Genomic DNA, 22393 nt, shown 5'->3' with positions numbered 1-22393 from the left:
CCCATTTTGAATCTTCAATGAGAGATGCGACACTAAGTAGCTAGTTTTGGTGGAGTGGCTGATTTTACACGAGTTTGTGTGTGTGTGTGTGCGTGCCTGCGTGTGTGTGTGTGTATGTGTGTGTCTGTGTACCTCACTAAAGTAAACTGATAGTTTGAATGCTTACAGTACCATTAATTTAATTTGTATATGTGAGCCCCCACACACCTATATACAAACACACCCTGTTCCAGAACAATGACTTAGTGAAGAACTGGATTTCCACTCTGTCACACAAACTGAGGAAAGCACTGAAGTAGGGCATTTCTGATTGATTTTACCGTTGCTGGAATTTTCTTTTCCTTTATAACATAGACTCCTTCTTTGGAGATTTCAAAAATAAAATATTTTTTTTTATTGTGTGTTATTTCTTTTAATTTTCATAATTTATTTAAATTTAATTTTAAGTTGAAAATAAAAATTATATATGTTCATGGCATTCAACGTGAGGTTTCATATATGTATACATTGTGGAATGACAAAATGGAGCTAATTAGCATACTCATTTCCTCACATACATATTTTATTGTGATGAGAACATGTTTACAATCTACACTTACAGCTGTTTTCAAGTATACAATGCTTAGTTATTAACTATAGTTGTCATGCTGTTCAGTAGATCTCTAGAACTATTCCTATCTGAAATTTAGTATTGTTTGACTAACATCTCCCGAGTCCCTCCACGGCCCCTACCTCTAAAACCACCTTTCTGCTCTCTACAAGCATGAGTTCAATTTTGTTAGATTCCACGTAGAAGTGAGATCATGCAGCATTTGTCTTTCTGTCTTTGCTCTTTACAACTTTGTCACGTATTTATTCACCTTTCCAGAGGGGGTCTCACTCTGTCACCCAGGCTGGAGTACAGTGACACAAACACGGCTCACCATGGCCTCCACCTCCCGCGGTCAAGAGATCCTCCCACTTCAGCCTCCTGAGTAGCTAATACCACAGGCGTCCACACCACACCTGGCTAATTGTTGTATTTTTTCTAGAGATGGGCTTCCTCCATGTTGCCCAGGTTGATCGCCAACTCCTGGGCTCAAGTGCTCCACCTGTCTTGGCATGCCAGAGAACCGGGATTAGAGGCATGAGCCACCGTGCCCGGCCTCGGCTTTATTTCACTCAGTATATCATCGTCTAGGCTCATTCATGTTACAAACGACATGTTTCCCTTCTTTTTTTTTTAAATAGCATTCTATTGGATGTGTATGTCTTTTTTTTTTTTTTTTTTTTTTTGACAGAGTTTCCCTCCCGTCACCCGGACAGGAGTGCAGTGGCATGATGTTGGCTCACTACATCCTCTGCCTCCCAGGTGCAAGCTGATCTGGGCACAATGGTGTTCATAGCCACTGCAGGATTCATCTTCAACATCTTCTCATCTCTTCTTAAAACCAGCTGTACCTTCGTCAACAGCTGATTTCTTCGGAGGACTCTCCTTATAAGCTTTACATAAAACATCAATGAATTCTTCATTCCTCCACCCAAGCTTCACCGTAAATTTGATGTTTGTTTTTGCTGCCATTTTAGCGGAATTCGTGCTGCTCTGATAGGAGGCCTTTTCAGTGGGTGTCTCATCCTTCTTAGTGCCTCAGAGTGGATCTGGTTCAGAAAGGTTATAACAAGTTAGTATAAGTTTGTTTTAGTGTAAAACAACTGAAATCCATGCAGAGATTTTTCACAACGTCCATTTTCTGTGAACCTTTTGAAGACCCCCTGTGTTGAACGTTGGCCATGTCCTTGGAGAGAAGTGGATGCCGTCCACTTCCTGTCCTCAAATTGCCCACAGTGCAGGAGTGCACAGAGCAGGGAAAGGCCACCCCAGAGAGGTCCTGCCCTCCAGCGTGCAGCAGACCGCCGGCCCAATCCTGACTCCCTGGTGTGCTGTGTGGGCCAGAGCAAGTCGACGAACCTCCCTGAAGCTCAGTTTACTCCTATGTAGCTCAGAACCAGTAGCCATGATAGGACTGCTTGGCAGGGACGGTTAATTAACTCAGGAAAAGCAACCTAGCTCCAAGGGTAGCAACCAGGAGTTCCAGTTGATTCCATCCGCAGACCCTCTGAGGCGATCCCAAGCTGCGGTGTGGTGGAATATTAATTGGGTTTAGTGTGATTGGATTGAAGTGCCAATCTAATCAAGGAGAAGTCCCGCCCAAAGGGCAAAAAGCCAAGACTAACCCCGACCCCGACTCCCAGTCCCCCGGAGTACCTACCGCGGCCCCTCGCGACTGTCCCCATCCCTCTGCCCCTCCCAGACCTCTATCCTTCCACCAATCGCCTCCCCCAGCCCCGAGCCCCCACTCCCAGGCCCCCGAGTCCCTGCCGCGGTCCCTCGCGCCTGGCCCCATCTCTCTGCCCCTCCCAGACCTCTGTCCTTCTTCCACCGCTAGCCTCCCTCAGCCCACCTGGACTTCCATGATCTCTGAGAACAAAGCCAGCCCCCTGGCCCCCCAGCCTCCTTCCAGTCTTCCCTCCTGGGCGTCTTCCTCTTCTCTGGGGCTTTCGGAACCTCCCCTCCCCCACCCGAGCTTTCCCCCACCCCCAGGGGCAGGCACAGAATCAATGTCTCTAGGAATTTCAAACGTAAAAATAAAAGAATTTAAAAACAACGGAAAGGCATTTGCTCCTCCATGTGCGCTTACCTGTTTTTCTGTAGAGGCACCACGCTGAGGTGGGTGAAGCACTTGGGCTCTGGAATTACACATCTGGCTTCAAATTCAACTTCCACCACTTACTGGCTTTGTCATATTCGACAAAAGACGTCTTTGTGCGTCTACGTTTTTTCTTTAGTGTGTAATCATAATTGTCACGGTGAGGAATGAATGAAGCAACACATGGCAAGCCTTGAAACAATGGCACATAGTAGGTACTCCATTCATGTTAACTCTGTTTCCTTCTTATAATAGCTTATAATGGGAATTCGTGAACACTGTATCATTAATCCTTGGAACAACCCAATGGGTAGGTAAATAAAGCTTAATTTTATACCTCAAGAAACCATGCGTCTTCACCTGCGCCAAATGCTCATGATTGTAAGGAGCACTGGTGGTTCGTTTATTATGTACTTGGTACTTTGCACCTATTAACCCAGTCAGTCCTCTTAACAGTTGTGAGAGGAATAGCGTTCTTATCCCCATTTTACAGATGAGGAAACTGAAGCACAAGTGTTAAGCAGTTTATCCGAGGTATCCTAGCTACAAGACAGGTGCAGTCAGCCTGGCTGCAGAGCCCTTGCTCTGTCCGCTGCACTACCTGACTTCCCAGGAGTATGTATGGTGAGAGTCAAAGTGGATTCTTCCACGCAACCAACCAATTACAATGTCGGAATCAGTCAGGCGACTTCCAACTGGGCTCCAGGAGACAAGGAATCATCACGCCTCTCTAAATCCATGTTCCCATTTTGAATCTTCAATGAGAGATGCGACACTAAGTAGCTAGTTTTGGTGGAGTGGCTGATTTTACACGAGTTTGTGTGTGTGTGTGTGCGTGCGTGCGTGTGTGTGTGTGTATGTGTGTGTCTGTGTACCTCACTAAAGTAAACTGATAGTTTGAATGCTTACAGTACCATTAATTTAATTTGTATATGTGAGCCCCCACACACCTATATACAAACACACCCTGTTCCAGAACAATGACTTAGTGAAGAACTGGATTTCCACTCTGTCACACAAACTGAGGAAAGCACTGAAGTAGGGCATTTCTGATTGATTTTACCGTTGCTGGAATTTTCTTTTCCTTTATAACATAGACTCCTTCTTTGGAGATTTCAAAAATAAAATATTTTTTTTTTATTGTGTGTTATTTCTTTTAATTTTCATAATTTATTTAAATTTAATTTTAAGGTGAAAATAAAAATTATATATGTTCATGGCATTCAACGTGAGGTTTCATATATGTATACATTGTGGAATGACAAAATGGAGCTAATTAGCATACTCATTTCCTCACATACATATTTTATTGTGATGAGAACATGTTTACAATCTACACTTACAGCTGTTTTCAAGTATACAATGCTTAGTTATTAACTATAGTTGTCATGCTGTTCAGTAGATCTCTAGAACTATTCCTATCTGAAATTTTGTATTGTTTGACTAACATCTCCCGAGTCCCTCCACGGCCCCTGCCTCTGGTAACCACCTTTCTGCTCTCTACAAGCATGAGTTCAATTTTGTTAGATTCCACGTAGAAGTGAGATCATGCAGCATTTGTCTTTCTGTCTTTGCTCTTTACAACTTTGTCACGTATTTATTCACCTTTCCAGAGGGGGTCTCACTCTGTCACCCAGGCTGGAGTACAGTGACACAAACACGGCTCACCATGGCCTCCACCTCCCGCGGTCAAGAGATCCTCCCACTTCAGCCTCCTGAGTAGCTAATACCACAGGCGTCCACACCACACCTGGCTAATTGTTGTATTTTTTCTAGAGATGGGCTTCCTCCATGTTGCCCAGGTTGATCGCCAACTCCTGGGCTCAAGTGCTCCACCTGTCTTGGCATGCCAGAGAACCGGGATTAGAGGCATGAGCCACCGTGCCCGGCCTCGGCTTTATTTCACTCAGTATAACATCGTCTAGGCTCATTCATGTTACAAACGACATGTTTCCCTTCTTTTTTTTTAAATAGCATTCTATTGGATGTGTATGTCTTTTTTTTTTTTTTTTTTTTTTTTTTTTTTTTTTTTTTGACAGAGTTTCCCTCCCGTCGCCCCGACAGGAGTGCAGTGGCATGATGTTGGCTCACTACATCCTCTGCCTCCCAGGTGCAAGCTGATCTGGGCACAATGGTGTTCATAGCCACTGCAGGATTCATCTTCAACATCTTCTCATCTCTTCTTAAAACAAGCTGTACCTTCGTGAACAGCTGATTTCTTCGGGGGACTCTCCTTATAAGCTTTACATAAAACATCAATGAATTCTTCATTCCTCCACCCAAGCTTCACCGTAAATTTGATGTTTGTTTTTGCTGCCATTTTAGCGGAATTCGTGCTGCTCTGATAGGAGGCCTTTTCAGTGGGTGTCTCATCCTTCTTAGTGCCTCAGAGTGGATCTGGTTCAGAAAGGTTATAACAAGTTAGTATAAGTTTGTTTTAGTGTAAAACAACTGAAATCCATGCAGAGATTTTTCACAACGTCCATTTTCTGTGAACCTTTTGAAGACCCCCTGTGTTGAACGTTGGCCATGTCCTTGGAGAGAAGTGGAAGCCGTCCACTTCCTGTCCTCAAATTGCCCACAGTGCAGGAGTGCACAGAGCAGGGAAAGGCCACCCCAGAGAGGTCCTGCCCTCCAGCGTGCAGCAGACCGCCGGCCCAATCCTGACTCCCTGGTGTGCTGTGTGGGCCAGAGCAAGTCGACGAACCTCCCTGAAGCTCAGTTTACTCCTATGTAGCTCAGAACCAGTAGCCATGATAGGACTGCTTGGCAGGGACGGTTAATTAACTCAGGAAAAGCAACCTAGCTCCAAGGGTAGCAACCAGGAGTTCCAGTTGATTCCATCCGCAGACCCTCTGAGGCGATCCCAAGCTGCGGTGTGGTGGAATATTAATTGGGTTTAGTGTGATTGGATTGAAGTGCCAATCTAATCAAGGAGAAGTCCCGCCCAAAGGGCAAAAAGCCAAGACTAACCCCGACCCCGACTCCCAGTCCCCCGGAGTACCTACCGCGGCCCCTCGCGAGTGTCCCCATCCCTCTGCCCCTCCCAGACCTCTATCCTTCCACCAATCGCCTCCCCCAGCCCCGAGCCCCCACTCCCAGGCCCCCGAGTCCCTGCCGCGGTCCCTCGCGCCTGGCCCCATCTCTCTGCCCCTCCCAGACCTCTGTCCTTCTTCCACCGCTAGCCTCCCTCAGCCCACCTGGACTTCCATGATCTCTGAGAACAAAGCCAGCCCCCTGGCCCCCCAGCCTCCTTCCAGTCTTCCCTCCTGGGCGTCTTCCTCTTCTCTGGGGCTTTCGGAACCTCCCCTCCCCCACCCGAGCTTTCCCCCACCCCCAGGGGCAGGCACAGAATCAATGTCTCTAGGAATTTCAAACGTAAAAATAAAAGAATTTAAAAACAACGGAAAGGCATTTGCTCCTCCATGTGCGCTTACCTGTTTTTCTGTAGAGGCACCACGCTGAGGTGGGTGAAGCACTTGGGCTCTGGAATTACACATCTGGCTTCAAATTCAACTTCCACCACTTACTGGCTTTGTCATATTCGACAAAAGACGTCTTTGTGCGTCTACGTTTTTTCTTTAGTGTGTAATCATAATTGTCACGGTGAGGAATGAATGAAGCAACACATGGCAAGCCTTGAAACAATGGCACATAGTAGGTACTCCATTCATGTTAACTCTGTTTCCTTCTTATAATAGCTTATAATGGGAATTCGTGAACACTGTATCATTAATCCTTGGAACAACCCAATGGGTAGGTAAATAAAGCTTAATTTTATACCTCAAGAAACCATGCGTCTTCACCTGCGCCAAATGCTCATGATTGTAAGGAGCACTGGTGGTTCGTTTATTATGTACTTGGTACTTTGCACCTATTAACCCAGTCAGTCCTCTTAACAGTTGTGAGAGGAATAGCGTTCTTATCCCCATTTTACAGATGAGGAAACTGAAGCACAAGTGTTAAGCAGTTTATCCGAGGTATCCTAGCTACAAGACAGGTGCAGTCAGCCTGGCTGCAGAGCCCTTGCTCTGTCCGCTGCACTACCTGACTTCCCAGGAGTATGTATGGTGAGAGTCAAAGTGGATTCTTCCACGCAACCAACCAATTACAATGTCGGAATCAGTCAGGCGACTTCCAACTGGGCTCCAGGAGACAAGGAATCATCACGCCTCTCTAAATCCATGTTCCCATTTTGAATCTTCAATGAGAGATGCGACACTAAGTAGCTAGTTTTGGTGGAGTGGCTGATTTTACACGAGTTTGTGTGTGTGTGTGTGCGTGCGTGCGTGTGTGTGTGTGTATGTGTGTGTCTGTGTACCTCACTAAAGTAAACTGATAGTTTGAATGCTTACAGTACCATTAATTTAATTTGTATATGTGAGCCCCCACACACCTATATACAAACACACCCTGTTCCAGAACAATGACTTAGTGAAGAACTGGATTTCCACTCTGTCACACAAACTGAGGAAAGCACTGAAGTAGGGCATTTCTGATTGATTTTACCGTTGCTGGAATTTTCTTTTCCTTTATAACATAGACTCCTTCTTTGGAGATTTCAAAAATAAAATATTTTTTTTTATTGTGTGTTATTTCTTTTAATTTTCATAATTTATTTAAATTTAATTTTAAGTTGAAAATAAAAATTATATATGTTCATGGCATTCAACGTGAGGTTTCATATATGTATACATTGTGGAATGACAAAATGGAGCTAATTAGCATACTCATTTCCTCACATACATATTTTATTGTGATGAGAACATGTTTACAATCTACACTTACAGCTGTTTTCAAGTATACAATGCTTAGTTATTAACTATAGTTGTCATGCTGTTCAGTAGATCTCTAGAACTATTCCTATCTGAAATTTTGTATTGTTTGACTAACATCTCCCGAGTCCCTCCACGGCCCCTGCCTCTGGTAACCACCTTTCTGCTCTCTACAAGCATGAGTTCAATTTTGTTAGATTCCACGTAGAAGTGAGATCATGCAGCATTTGTCTTTCTGTCTTTGCTCTTTACAACTTTGTCACGTATTTATTCACCTTTCCAGAGGGGGTCTCACTCTGTCACCCAGGCTGGAGTACAGTGACACAAACACGGCTCACCATGGCCTCCACCTCCCGCGGTCAAGAGATCCTCCCACTTCAGCCTCCTGAGTAGCTAATACCACAGGCGTCCACACCACACCTGGCTAATTGTTGTATTTTTTCTAGAGATGGGCTTCCTCCATGTTGCCCAGGTTGATCGCCAACTCCTGGGCTCAAGTGCTCCACCTGTCTTGGCATGCCAGAGAACCGGGATTAGAGGCATGAGCCACCGTGCCCGGCCTCGGCTTTATTTCACTCAGTATAACATCGTCTAGGCTCATTCATGTTACAAACGACATGTTTCCCTTCTTTTTTTTTAAATAGCATTCTATTGGATGTGTATGTCTTTTTTTTTTTTTTTTTTTTTTTTTTTTTTTTTGACAGAGTTTCCCTCCCGTCGCCCGGACAGGAGTGCAGTGGCATGATGTTGGCTCACTACATCCTCTGCCTCCCAGGTGCAAGCTGATCTGGGCACAATGGTGTTCATAGCCACTGCAGGATTCATCTTCAACATCTTCTCATCTCTTCTTAAAACAAGCTGTACCTTCGTCAACAGCTGATTTCTTCGGAGGACTCTCCTTATAAGCTTTACATAAAACATCAATGAATTCTTCATTCCTCCACCCAAGCTTCACCGTAAATTTGGTTTGTTTTTGCTGCCATTTTAGCGGAATTCGTGCTGCTCTGATAGGAGTCCTTTTCAGTGGGTGTCTCATCCTTCTTAGTGCCTCAGAGTGGATCTGGTTCAGAAAGGTTATAACAAGTTAGTATAAGTTTGTTTTAGTGTAAAACAACTGAAATCCATGCAGAGATTTTTCACAACGTCCATTTTCTCTGAACCTTTTGAAGACCCCCTGTGTTGAACGTTGGCCATGTCCTTGGAGAGAAGTGGATGCCGTCCACTTCCTGTCCTCAAATTGCCCACAGTGCAGGAGTGCACAGAGCAGGGAAAGGCCACCCCAGCGAGGTCCTGCCCTCCAACGTGCAGCAGACTGCCGGCCCAATCCTGACTCCCTGGTGTGCTGTGTGGGCCAGAGCAAGTCGACGAACCTCCCTGAAGCTCAGTTTACTCCTATGTAGCTCAGAACCAGTAGCCATGATAGGACTGCTTGGCAGGGACGGTTAATTAACTCAGGAAAAGCAACCTAGCTCCAAGGGTAGCAACCAGGAGTTCCAGTTGATTCCATCCGCAGACCCTCTGAGGCGTTCCCAAGCTGCGGTGTGGTGGAAAATTAATTGGGTTTAGTGTGATTGGATTGAAGTGCCAATCTAATGAAGGGGAAGTCCCGCCCACTCTGCCCTGTGCCTATATAAAGGCGAGGCGCGGCGGCCGCGGCACTCACTGAAGCCCGCGAGTCCGCAGAGCAGCAGAGCCAGGCCAGTGCTCCAGAAGGCAGCAAGATGTTGAGAGCCACAGCTCCTTGCTGGTTCCCACCCGGATATCCAGAAGCTAAGAAGGTGGCCGAGGAGCTGGCCCTCGAGGCTCTAGAGCTCCCACTGCCCTCTCATCAACCTGCCCGGAACTTCGGGCTCTGGGTGCCCCAGATGTACAACCAGGCCTCAGCGCTTGTGGGGATCCAGGCGGAGCCTCAGAATAGCGGTCCGGCCGTGGCCCCAGAGTGGCCCAAGATGGTGACGGAGGCGTGGTACTTCCCTGCGCAGAGGGCATCGGCCTGCCAGCCGCCAGCCGCCCCAAGGCTGACAGAGAGGCCCCCCGCAGTCCGCATCTCAGCCCCCAGGGAGAGGAAGAGGATCGCCCACTTTCCCAGCCCTTGCTTGGACACAGGTCCCACAGATGCCAAGAGAACCCTGGCGGCCAGCAGCCACCAACGCTCCGATGGCTCCAAGGTCGGCACACAGCCATGGAAGACGCACAACAGGTCAGGGATGGCATACAGGACCTCCACCACCGACAGCTCTAAGCGAATCGCCCATCGTCCATCCTTACGGAGTCTGAAGAAACCCATCCTCCTCCGAAAGTCTGGGTGCCGAGTCCCCACCGTCATCCGCCGAGGCTATCTCCAACTGCTCACCCAAGAGTGTCTCCAGTTCTGCGCCTCCGAGCAGGAGGCGAAGGAGAAGGCGCTGAACGAGGAGAAGGTGGCCCACGACCGCAGCCCCAACAAGAACGTCTACCTGAATGTGGTGCTGAACGCCCTCAAGAGACTGAAGGGCCTGACCCCCAGCTCCATGCCCGGCCTCAGCAGGACCGCTCTGTACAGCCGCCTCCAGGACTTCCTGCTCACTCGGGAGCAGCTCAAGGAGAACGGCTACCCCTTCCCGCACCCCGAGCGGCCCGGAGGCGCCGTCCTCTTCACTGCCCAGGGGAAGGGGCCAGGCGACTCCTCCCGCAGGGTCTGCTGCCGCTGTGGCACCGAGTACCTGGTGTCCCCTTCGGGCCGCTGTGTACGCGACCAGGTGTGTTACTACCACTGGGGGAGGGTCCGCTCCAGCCAAGTGGCCGGAGGCCGGCTTACCCAGTACACCTGCTGTGCAGCCGCTCCTGGCTCCGTGGGCTGCCAGGTGGCAAAGCAGCACGTGCGGGACGGCCGCAAGGAGAGCCTGGATGGCTTCGTGAAGACCTTCAAGAAAGAGTTTTCCAGAGACGCTTATCCCGGAATCTACGCCTTGGACTGTGAGATGTGCTACACCACGCACGGCCTAGAGCTGACCCGTGTCACCGTGGTGGACGCCGACATGCGGGTGGTGTACGACACCTTCGTCAAGCCCGACAACGAGATCGTGGACTACAACACCAGGTTTTCCGGCGTGACCGAGGCCGACGTCGCCCAGACCAGCATCACGTTGCCGAAAGTCCAAGCCATCCTGCTGAGCTTTTTCAGCGCCCAAACCATCCTCATCGGGCACAGCCTGGAGAGCGACCTGCTGGCCCTGAAGCTGATCCACAGCACCGTGGTGGACACGGCGGTGCTCTTCCCGCACTACCGGGGTTTCCCCTACAAGCGCTCCCTAAGGAATCTCACGGCCGACTACCTCGGACAGATCATCCAGGACAGCCAGGACGGGCACGACTCCTGCCAGGACGCAAACGCCTGCCTGCAGCTGGTGATGTGGAAAGTCCGAGAGCGCGCCGGGATCCAGCGAGGCCACCCGTCCGCCTCTCCCGCCGCCCTGGCCTGTCCTCAGACCCAGGCCTCTTCCACAACTGCGATCGCTCCCGAGAGCTAACCCAGTCCACCTGGCCGCAAAGCGACAGAAACCGAAGCAGCCGGTTTTGCAGGAGAGGGCAAAAAGCCAAGACTAACCCCGACCCCGACTTCCAGTCCCCCGGAGTCCCTGCCGCGGCCCCTCGCGACTGTCCCCATCCCTCTGCCCCTCCCAGACCTCTATCCTTCCACCAATCGCCTCCCCCAGCCCCGAGCCCCCACTCCCAGGCCCCCGAGTCCCTGCCGCGGTCCCTCGCGCCTGGCCCCATCCCTCTGACCCTCCCAGACCTCTGTCCTTCTTCCACCGCTAGCCTCCCTCAGCCCACCTGGACTTCCATGATCTCTGAGAACAAAGCCAGCCCCCTGGCCCCCCAGCCTCCTGCCAGTCTTAACTGCTGGGCGTCTTCCTCTCCTCTGGTGCTATCGGAACCTCCCCTCCCCCACCCGAGCTTTCCCCCACCCCCGGGGGCTGGCAAAGAATCAATGTCTCTAGGAATTTCAAAAAATGAAAGAATTTAAAAACAACGGAAAGGCATTTGCTCCTCCATGTGCCCTTACCTATTTTTCTGTAGAGGCACCACGCTGAGGTGGGTGAAGCACTTGGGCTCTGGAATTACACATCTGGCTTCAAATTCAACTTCCACCACTTACTGGCTTTGTCATATTGGACAAAGGACGTTTTTGTGCTTCTACGTATTTATCTTTAAAGCGTGATCATAAGGTCACGATAAGGCATGAATGAAGCAACACATGGCAGGCCTTGAAACAATCGCACATAGTAGGTATTCGATTCATGTTAACTATGTTTCCTTCTTAAAATGGCTTACATTGGGAAATCGTGAACACTGTATCATTAACCCTTGGAACAACCCAATGGGTAGGTAAATAAAGCTTAATTTTATACCTCAAGAAACCATGCGTCTTCACCTGCGCCAAATGCTCATGATTGTAAGGAGCACTGGTGGTTCGTTTATTATGTACTTGGTACTTTGCACCTATTAACCCAGTTAGTCCTCATAATAGTTGTGAGAGAGATAGCGTTTTATCCCCATTTTACAGATGAGGAAACTGAAGCACAAGTGTTAAGCAGTTTATCTGAGGTATCCTAGCTACAAGTCAGGTGCAGTCAGCCTGGCTGCAGAGCCCTTGCTCTGTCTGCTGCACTACCTGACTTCCCAGGAGTATGTATGGTGAGAGTCAAAGTGGATTCTTCCACACAACCAACCAATTACAATGTCTGAATCAGTCAGGCGACTTCCAACTGGGCTCCAGGAGAGAAGGAATCATCACGCCTGTCTAAATCCATGTTCCCATTTTGAATCTTCAATGAGAGATGAGACGCAAAGTAGCTAGTTTTGGTGGAGTGGCTGATTTTACACGTGTTTGTGTGTGTGTGTGTGCGTGCGTGTGTGTGTGTGTGTGTGTATGTGCACTTAACTAAAGTAAACTGATAGTTTGAATGCTTACAGTACCATTAATTTAATTTGTATATGTGAGCCCCACACACCTATATACAAACACACCCTGATCCAGAACAATGACTTAGTGAAGAACGGGATTTCCACTCTGTCACAGAAATTCAGGAAAGCACTGAAGTAGGGCATTTCTGATTGATTTTACCATTGCTGGAATTTTCCTTTACAACATAGACTCCTTCTGTGGAGATTCCATAAATAAAGTCTTTTTTTTTTATTGTGCGATATTTCTTTTAATTTTCATAATTTATTTAAATTTTAAATTTTAATTTTAAGTTGAAAATAAAAATTATATGTTCATGTCGTTCAACATGAGGTTTCATATATGTATACGTTGTGGAATGACAAAATGGAGCTAATTAGCATACTCATTTCCTCACATACATATTTCATTGTGATGAGAACATGTTTACAATCTACACTTACAGCTGTTTTCAAGTATACAATGCTTAGTTATTAACTATAGTTATCATGCTGTTCAGTAGATCTCTAGAACTATTCCTATCTGAAACTTTATATTGTTTGACTAACATCTCCCCCATCCCTCCTGGGCCGCTGCCTCGGGTAACCACCATTCTGCTCTCTACAAGCATGAGTTCAATTTTGTTAGATTCCACGTAGAAGTGAGATAATGCAGCATTTGTCTTTCTGTGCTTGCTCTTTACAACTTTGTTACGTATTTATTCATCTTTCCAGACAAGGTCTCACTCTGTCACCCTGGCTGGAGTACAGTGACACAAACACGGCTCACCATGGCCTCCACCTCCCGAGGTCAAGAGATCCTCCCACTTCAGCCTCCTGAGTAGCTAATACCACAGGCGTCCACACCACACCTGGCTAATTGTTGTATTTTTTCTAGAGATGGGCTTCCTCCATGTTGCCAGGTTGATCGCCAACTCCTGGGCTCAAGTGCTCCACCTGTCTTGGCATGCCAGAGAACCGGGATTAGAGGCATGAGCCACCGTGCCCGGCCTCGGCTTTATTTCACTCAGTATAACATCGTCTAGGCTCATTCATGTTACAAATGACATGTTTCCCTTCCTTTTTTTTAAATAGCATTCTATTGGATGTGTATGTCTTTTTTTTTTTTTGACAGAGTTTCCCTCCCGTCACCCGGACAGGAGTGCAGTGGCATGATGTTGGCTCACTACATCCTCTGCCTCCCAGGTGCAAGCTGATCTGGGCACAATGGTGTTCATAGCCACTGCAGGATTCATCTTCAACATCTTCTCATCTCTTCTTAAAACAAGCTGTACCTTCGTCAACAGCTGATTTCTTCGGGGGACTCTCCTTATAAGCTTTACATAAAACATCAATGAATTCTTCATTCCTCCACCCAAGCTTCACCGTAAATTTGATGTTTGTTTTTGCTGCCATTTTAGCGGAATTCGTGCTGCTCTGATAGGAGGCCTTTTCAGTGGGTGTCTCATCCTTCTTAGTGCCTCAGAGTGGATCTGGTTCAGAAAGGTTATAACAAGTTAGTATAAGTTTGTTTTAGTGTAAAACAACTGAAATCCATGCAGAGATTTTTCACAACGTCCATTTTCTGTGAACCTTTTGAAGACCCCCTGTGTTGAACGTTGGCCATGTCCTTGGAGAGAAGTGGATGCCGTCCACTTCCTGTCCTCAAATTGCCCACAGTGCAGGAGTGCACAGAGCAGGGAAAGGCCACCCCAGCGAGGTCCTGCCCTCCAACGTGCAGCAGACTGCCGGCCCAATCCTGACTCCCTGGTGTGCTGTGTGGGCCAGAGCAAGTCGACGAACCTCCCTGAAGCTCAGTTTACTCCTATGTAGCTCAGAACCAGTAGCCATGATAGGACTGCTTGGCAGGGACGGTTAATTAACTCAGGAAAAGCAACCTAGCTCCAAGGGTAGCAACCAGGAGTTCCAGTTGATTCCATCCGCAGACCCTCTGAGGCGTTCCCAAGCTGCGGTGTGGTGGAAAATTAATTGGGTTTAGTGTGATTGGATTGAAGTGCCAATCTAATGAAGGGGAAGTCCCGCCCACTCTGCCCTGTGCCTATATAAAGGCGAGGCGCGGCGGCCGCGGCACTCACTGAAGCCCGCGAGTCCGCAGAGCAGCAGAGCCAGGCCAGTGCTCCAGAAGGCAGCAAGATGTTGAGAGCCACAGCTCCTTGCTGGTTCCCACCCGGATATCCAGAAGCTAAGAAGGTGGCCGAGGAGCTGGCCCTCGAGGCTCTAGAGCTCCCACTGCCCTCTCATCAACCTGCCCGGAACTTCGGGCTCTGGGTGCCCCAGATGTACAACCAGGCCTCAGCGCTTGTGGGGATCCAGGCGGAGCCTCAGAATAGCGGTCCGGCCGTGGCCCCAGAGTGGCCCAAGATGGTGACGGAGGCGTGGTACTTCCCTGCGCAGAGGGCATCGGCCTGCCAGCCGCCAGCCGCCCCAAGGCTGACAGAGAGGCCCCCCGCAGTCCGCATCTCAGCCCCCAGGGAGAGGAAGAGGATCGCCCACTTTCCCAGCCCTTGCTTGGACACAGGTCCCACAGATGCCAAGAGAACCCTGGCGGCCAGCAGCCACCAACGCTCCGATGGCTCCAAGGTCGGCACACAGCCATGGAAGACGCACAACAGGTCAGGGATGGCATACAGGACCTCCACCACCGACAGCTCTAAGCGAATCGCCCATCGTCCATCCTTACGGAGTCTGAAGAAACCCATCCTCCTCCGAAAGTCTGGGTGCCGAGTCCCCACCGTCATCCGCCGAGGCTATCTCCAACTGCTCACCCAAGAGTGTCTCCAGTTCTGCGCCTCCGAGCAGGAGGCGAAGGAGAAGGCGCTGAACGAGGAGAAGGTGGCCCACGACCGCAGCCCCAACAAGAACGTCTACCTGAATGTGGTGCTGAACGCCCTCAAGAGACTGAAGGGCCTGACCCCCAGCTCCATGCCCGGCCTCAGCAGGACCGCTCTGTACAGCCGCCTCCAGGACTTCCTGCTCACTCGGGAGCAGCTCAAGGAGAACGGCTACCCCTTCCCGCACCCCGAGCGGCCCGGAGGCGCCGTCCTCTTCACTGCCCAGGGGAAGGGGCCAGGCGACTCCTCCCGCAGGGTCTGCTGCCGCTGTGGCACCGAGTACCTGGTGTCCCCTTCGGGCCGCTGTGTACGCGACCAGGTGTGTTACTACCACTGGGGGAGGGTCCGCTCCAGCCAAGTGGCCGGAGGCCGGCTTACCCAGTACACCTGCTGTGCAGCCGCTCCTGGCTCCGTGGGCTGCCAGGTGGCAAAGCAGCACGTGCGGGACGGCCGCAAGGAGAGCCTGGATGGCTTCGTGAAGACCTTCAAGAAAGAGTTTTCCAGAGACGCTTATCCCGGAATCTACGCCTTGGACTGTGAGATGTGCTACACCACGCACGGCCTAGAGCTGACCCGTGTCACCGTGGTGGACGCCGACATGCGGGTGGTGTACGACACCTTCGTCAAGCCCGACAACGAGATCGTGGACTACAACACCAGGTTTTCCGGCGTGACCGAGGCCGACGTCGCCCAGACCAGCATCACGTTGCCGAAAGTCCAAGCCATCCTGCTGAGCTTTTTCAGCGCCCAAACCATCCTCATCGGGCACAGCCTGGAGAGCGACCTGCTGGCCCTGAAGCTGATCCACAGCACCGTGGTGGACACGGCGGTGCTCTTCCCGCACTACCGGGGTTTCCCCTACAAGCGCTCCCTAAGGAATCTCACGGCCGACTACCTCGGACAGATCATCCAGGACAGCCAGGACGGGCACGACTCCTGCCAGGACGCAAACGCCTGCCTGCAGCTGGTGATGTGGAAAGTCCGAGAGCGCGCCGGGATCCAGCGAGGCCACCCGTCCGCCTCTCCCGCCGCCCTGGCCTGTCCTCAGACCCAGGCCTCTTCCACAACTGCGATCGCTCCCGAGAGCTAACCCAGTCCACCTGGCCGCAAAGCGACAGAAACCGAAGCAGCCGGTTTTGCAGGAGAGGGCAAAAAGCCAAGACTAACCCCGACCCCGACTTCCAGTCCCCCGGAGTCCCTGCCGCGGCCCCTCGCGACTGTCCCCATCCCTCTGCCCCTCCCAGACCTCTATCCTTCCACCAATCGCCTCCCCCAGCCCCGAGCCCCCACTCCCAGGCCCCCGAGTCCCTGCCGCGGTCCCTCGCGCCTGGCCCCATCCCTCTGACCCTCCCAGACCTCTGTCCTTCTTCCACCGCTAGCCTCCCTCAGCCCACCTGGACTTCCATGATCTCTGAGAACAAAGCCAGCCCCCTGGCCCCCCAGCCTCCTGCCAGTCTTAACTGCTGGGCGTCTTCCTCTCCTCTGGTGCTATCGGAACCTCCCCTCCCCCACCCGAGCTTTCCCCCACCCCCGGGGGCTGGCAAAGAATCAATGTCTCTAGGAATTTCAAAAAATGAAAGAATTTAAAAACAACGGAAAGGCATTTGCTCCTCCATGTGCCCTTACCTATTTTTCTGTAGAGGCACCACGCTGAGGTGGGTGAAGCACTTGGGCTCTGGAATTACACATCTGGCTTCAAATTCAACTTCCACCACTTACTGGCTTTGTCATATTGGACAAAGGACGTTTTTGTGCTTCTACGTATTTATCTTTAAAGCGTGATCATAAGGTCACGATAAGGCGTGAATGAAGCAACACATGGCAGGCCTTGAAACAATCGCACATAGTAGGTATTCGATTCATGTTAACTATGTTTCCTTCTTAAAATGGCTTACATTGGGAAATCGTGAACACTGTATCATTAACCCTTGGAACAACCCAATGGGTAGGTAAATAAAGCTTAATTTTATACCTCAAGAAACCATGCGTCTTCACCTGCGCCAAATGCTCATGATTGTAAGGAGCACTGGTGGTTCGTTTATTATGTACTTGGTACTTTGCACCTATTAACCCAGTTAGTCCTCATAATAGTTGTGAGAGAGATAGCGTTTTATCCCCATTTTACAGATGAGGAAACTGAAGCACAAGTGTTAAGCAGTTTATCTGAGGTATCCTAGCTACAAGTCAGGTGCAGTCAGCCTGGCTGCAGAGCCCTTGCTCTGTCCGCTGCACTACCTGACTTCCCAGGAGTATGTATGGTGAGAGTCAAAGTGGATTCTCCCACACAACCAACCAATTACAGTGTCTGAATCAGTCAGGCGACTTCCAACTGGGCTCCAGGAGAGAAGGAATCATCACGCCTGTCTAAATCCATGTTCCCATTTTGAATCTTCAATGAGAGATGAGACGCAAAGTAGCTAGTTTTGGTGGAGTGGCTGATTTTACACGTGTTTGTGTGTGTGTGTGTGCGTGCGTGTGTGTGTGTGTGTGTGTATGTGCACTTAACTAAAGTAAACTGATAGTTTGAATGCTTACAGTACCATTAATTTAATTTGTATATGTGAGCCCCACACACCTATATACAAACACACCCTGATCCAGAACAATGACTTAGTGAAGAACGGGATTTCCACTCTGTCACAGAAATTCAGGAAAGCACTGAAGTAGGGCATTTCTGATTGATTTTACCATTGCTGGAATTTTCCTTTACAACATAGACTCCTTCTGTGGAGATTCCATAAATAAAGTCTTTTTTTTTTATTGTGCGATATTTCTTTTAATTTTCATAATTTATTTAAATTTTGAATTTTAATTTTAAGTTGAAAATAAAAATTATATGTTCATGTCGTTCAACATGAGGTTTCATATATGTATACGTTGTGGAATAACAAAATGGAGCTAATTAGCATACTCATTTCCTCACATACATATTTCATTGTGATGAGAACATGTTTACAATCTACACTTACAGCTGTTTTCAAGTATACAATGCTTAGTTATTAACTATAGTTATCATGCTGTTCAGTAGATCTCTAGAACTATTCCTATCTGAAACTTTATATTGTTTGACTAACACCTCCCCCATCCCTCCTGGGCCTCTGCCTCGGGTAACCACCATTCTGCTCTCTACAAGCATGAGTTCAAATTTGTTAGATTCCACGTAGAAGTGAGATAATGCAGCATTTGTCTTTCTGTGCTTGCTCTTTACAACTTTGTCACGTATTTATTCACCTTTCCAGAGGGGGTCTCACTCTGTCACCAAGGCTGGAGTACAGTGACACAAACACGCCTCACCATGGCCTCCACCTCCCGCGGTCAAGAGATCCTCCCACTTCAGCCTCCTGAGTAGCTAATACCACAGGCGTCCACACCACACCTGGCTAATTGTTGTATTTTTTCTAGAGATGGGCTTCCTCCATGTTGCCCAGGTTGATCGCCAACTCCTGGGCTCAAGTGCTCCACCTGTCTTGGCATGCCAGAGAACCGGGATTAGAGGCATGAGCCACCGTGCCCGGCCTCGGCTTTATTTCACTCAGTATAACATCGTCTAGGCTCATTCATGTTACAAACGACATGTTTCCCTTCTTTTTTTTAAATAGCATTCTATTGGATGTGTATGTCTTTTTTTTTTTTTTTTTTTTTTTTTTTGACAGAGTTTCCCTCCCGTCGCCCCGACAGGAGTGCAGTGGCATGATGTTGGCTCACTACATCCTCTGCCTCCCAGGTGCAAGCTGATCTGGGCACAATGGTGTTCATAGCCACTGCAGGATTCATCTTCAACATCTTCTCATCTCTTCTTAAAACAAGCTGTACCTTCGTCAACAGCTGATTTCTTCGGGGGACTCTCCTTATAAGCTTTACATAAAACATCAATGAATTCTTCATTCCTCCACCCAAGCTTCACCGTAAATTTGATGTTTGTTTTTGCTGCCATTTTAGCGGAATTCGTGCTGCTCTGATAGGAGGCCTTTTCAGTGGGTGTCTCATCCTTCTTAGTGCCTCAGAGTGGATCTGGTTCAGAAAGGTTATAACAAGTTAGTGTAAGTTTGTTTTAGTGTAAAACAACTGAAATCCATGCAGAGATTTTTCACAACGTCCATTTTCTGTGAACCTTTTGAAGGCCCCCTGTGTTGAACGTTGGCCATGTCCTTGGAGAGAAGTGGATGCCGTCCACTTCCTGTCCTCAAATTGCCCACAGTGCAGGAGTGCACAGAGCAGGGAAAGGCCACCCCAGAGAGGTCCTGCCCTCCAGCGTGCAGCAGACCGCCGGCCCAATCCTGACTCCCTGGTGTGCTGTGTGGGCCAGAGCAAGTCGACGAACCTCCCTGAAGCTCAGTTTACTCCTATGTAGCTCAGAACCAGTAGCCATGATAGGACTGCTTGGCAGGGACGGTTAATTAACTCAGGAAAAGCAACCTAGCTCCAAGGGTAGCAACCAGGAGTTCCAGTTGATTCCATCCGCAGACCCTCTGAGGCGTTCCCAAGCTGCGGTGTGGTGGAATATTAATTGGGTTTAGTGTGATTGGATTGAAGTGCCAATCTAATGAAGGGGAAGTCCCGCCCACTCTGCCCTGTGCCTATATAAAGGCGAGGCGCGGCGGCCGCGGCACTCACTGAAGCCCGCGAGTCCGCAGAGCAGCAGAGCCAGGCCAGTGCTCCAGAAGGCAGCAAGATGTTGAGAGCCACAGCTCCTTGCTGGTTCCCACCCGGATATCCAGAAGCTAAGAAGGTGGCCGAGGAGCTGGCCCTCGAGGCTCTAGAGCTCCCACTGCCCTCTCATCAACCTGCCCGGAACTTCGGGCTCTGGGTGCCCCAGATGTACAACCAGGCCTCAGCGCTTGTGGGGATCCAGGCGGAGCCTCAGAATAGCGGTCCGGCCGTGGCCCCAGAGTGGCCCAAGATGGTGACGGAGGCGTGGTACTTCCCTGCGCAGAGGGCATCGGCCTGCCAGCCGCCAGCCGCCCCAAGGCTGACAGAGAGGCCCCCCGCAGTCCGCATCTCAGCCCCCAGGGAGAGGAAGAGGATCGCCCACTTTCCCAGCCCTTGCTTGGACACAGGTCCCACAGATGCCAAGAGAACCCTGGCGGCCAGCAGCCACCAACGCTCCGATGGCTCCAAGGTCGGCACACAGCCATGGAAGACGCACAACAGGTCAGGGATGGCATACAGGACCTCCACCACCGACAGCTCTAAGCGAATCGCCCATCGTCCATCCTTACGGAGTCTGAAGAAACCCATCCTCCTCCGAAAGTCTGGGTGCCGAGTCCCCACCGTCATCCGCCGAGGCTATCTCCAACTGCTCACCCAAGAGTGTCTCCAGTTCTGCGCCTCCGAGCAGGAGGCGAAGGAGAAGGCGCTGAACGAGGAGAAGGTGGCCCACGACCGCAGCCCCAACAAGAACGTCTACCTGAATGTGGTGCTGAACGCCCTCAAGAGACTGAAGGGCCTGACCCCCAGCTCCATGCCCGGCCTCAGCAGGACCGCTCTGTACAGCCGCCTCCAGGACTTCCTGCTCACTCGGGAGCAGCTCAAGGAGAACGGCTACCCCTTCCCGCACCCCGAGCGGCCCGGAGGCGCCGTCCTCTTCACTGCCCAGGGGAAGGGGCCAGGCGACTCCTCCCGCAGGGTCTGCTGCCGCTGTGGCACCGAGTACCTGGTGTCCCCTTCGGGCCGCTGTGTACGCGACCAGGTGTGTTACTACCACTGGGGGAGGGTCCGCTCCAGCCAAGTGGCCGGAGGCCGGCTTACCCAGTACACCTGCTGTGCAGCCGCTCCTGGCTCCGTGGGCTGCCAGGTGGCAAAGCAGCACGTGCGGGACGGCCGCAAGGAGAGCCTGGATGGCTTCGTGAAGACCTTCAAGAAAGAGTTTTCCAGAGACGCTTATCCCGGAATCTACGCCTTGGACTGTGAGATGTGCTACACCACGCACGGCCTAGAGCTGACCCGTGTCACCGTGGTGGACGCCGACATGCGGGTGGTGTACGACACCTTCGTCAAGCCCGACAACGAGATCGTGGACTACAACACCAGGTTTTCCGGCGTGACCGAGGCCGACGTCGCCCAGACCAGCATCACGTTGCCGAAAGTCCAAGCCATCCTGCTGAGCTTTTTCAGCGCCCAAACCATCCTCATCGGGCACAGCCTGGAGAGCGACCTGCTGGCCCTGAAGCTGATCCACAGCACCGTGGTGGACACGGCGGTGCTCTTCCCGCACTACCGGGGTTTCCCCTACAAGCGCTCCCTAAGGAATCTCACGGCCGACTACCTCGGACAGATCATCCAGGACAGCCAGGACGGGCACGACTCCTGCCAGGACGCAAACGCCTGCCTGCAGCTGGTGATGTGGAAAGTCCGAGAGCGCGCCGGGATCCAGCGAGGCCACCCGTCCGCCTCTCCCGCCGCCCTGGCCTGTCCTCAGACCCAGGCCTCTTCCACAACTGCGATCGCTCCCGAGAGCTAACCCAGTCCACCTGGCCGCAAAGCGACAGAAACCGAAGCAGCCGGTTTTGCAGGAGAGGGCAAAAAGCCAAGACTAACCCCGACCCCGACTTCCAGTCCCCCGGAGTCCCTGCCGCGGCCCCTCGCGACTGTCCCCATCCCTCTGCCCCTCCCAGACCTCTATCCTTCCACCAATCGCCTCCCCCAGCCCCGAGCCCCCACTCCCAGGCCCCCGAGTCCCTGCCGCGGTCCCTCGCGCCTGGCCCCATCCCTCTGACCCTCCCAGACCTCTGTCCTTCTTCCACCGCTAGCCTCCCTCAGCCCACCTGGACTTCCATGATCTCTGAGAACAAAGCCAGCCCCCTGGCCCCCCAGCCTCCTGCCAGTCTTAACTGCTGGGCGTCTTCCTCTCCTCTGGTGCTATCGGAACCTCCCCTCCCCCACCCGAGCTTTCCCCCACCCCCGGGGGCTGGCAAAGAATCAATGTCTCTAGGAATTTCAAAAAATGAAAGAATTTAAAAACAACGGAAAGGCATTTGCTCCTCCATGTGCCCTTACCTATTTTTCTGTAGAGGCACCACGCTGAGGTGGGTGAAGCACTTGGGCTCTGGAATTACACATCTGGCTTCAAATTCAACTTCCACCACTTACTGGCTTTGTCATATTGGACAAAGGACGTTTTTGTGCTTCTACGTATTTATCTTTAAAGCGTGATCAT

General features: G+C 50.7%; 3 protein-coding genes across 3 annotated transcripts; all 3 read left to right on the top strand.

Annotated features, from left to right (window-relative positions):
• Positions 1–9167: 9167 nt before the first annotated feature.
• LOC139355580 (exonuclease GOR-like) lies at positions 9168–11260 on the top strand. Its single transcript, XM_071067420.1, is given in 3 exon segments — positions 9168–11016; positions 11019–11052; positions 11055–11260. Coding segments are annotated over 3 exon segments (2073 nt in total). The 5' UTR covers positions 9168–9183.
• Positions 11261–14523: 3263 nt separating this feature from the next.
• LOC139355579 (exonuclease GOR-like) lies at positions 14524–16616 on the top strand. The gene is given in 3 exon segments (XM_071067419.1): positions 14524–16372; positions 16375–16408; positions 16411–16616. Coding segments are annotated over 3 exon segments (2073 nt in total). The 5' UTR covers positions 14524–14539.
• A 3277-nt stretch (positions 16617–19893) lies between these two features.
• LOC139355578 (exonuclease GOR-like) lies at positions 19894–21986 on the top strand. The gene is given in 3 exon segments (XM_071067418.1): positions 19894–21742; positions 21745–21778; positions 21781–21986. Coding segments are annotated over 3 exon segments (2073 nt in total). The 5' UTR covers positions 19894–19909.
• Positions 21987–22393: the final 407 nt, after the last annotated feature.

The sequence above is a fragment of the Macaca nemestrina genome, chromosome 8 (genome assembly GCF_043159975.1).
Source record: "Macaca nemestrina isolate mMacNem1 chromosome 8, mMacNem.hap1, whole genome shotgun sequence".
Taxonomy (NCBI): domain Eukaryota; kingdom Metazoa; phylum Chordata; class Mammalia; order Primates; family Cercopithecidae; genus Macaca; species Macaca nemestrina.
Note: the sequence above shows the minus strand (reverse complement) of the source record. Positions and strands in the feature narration are given on the sequence as shown.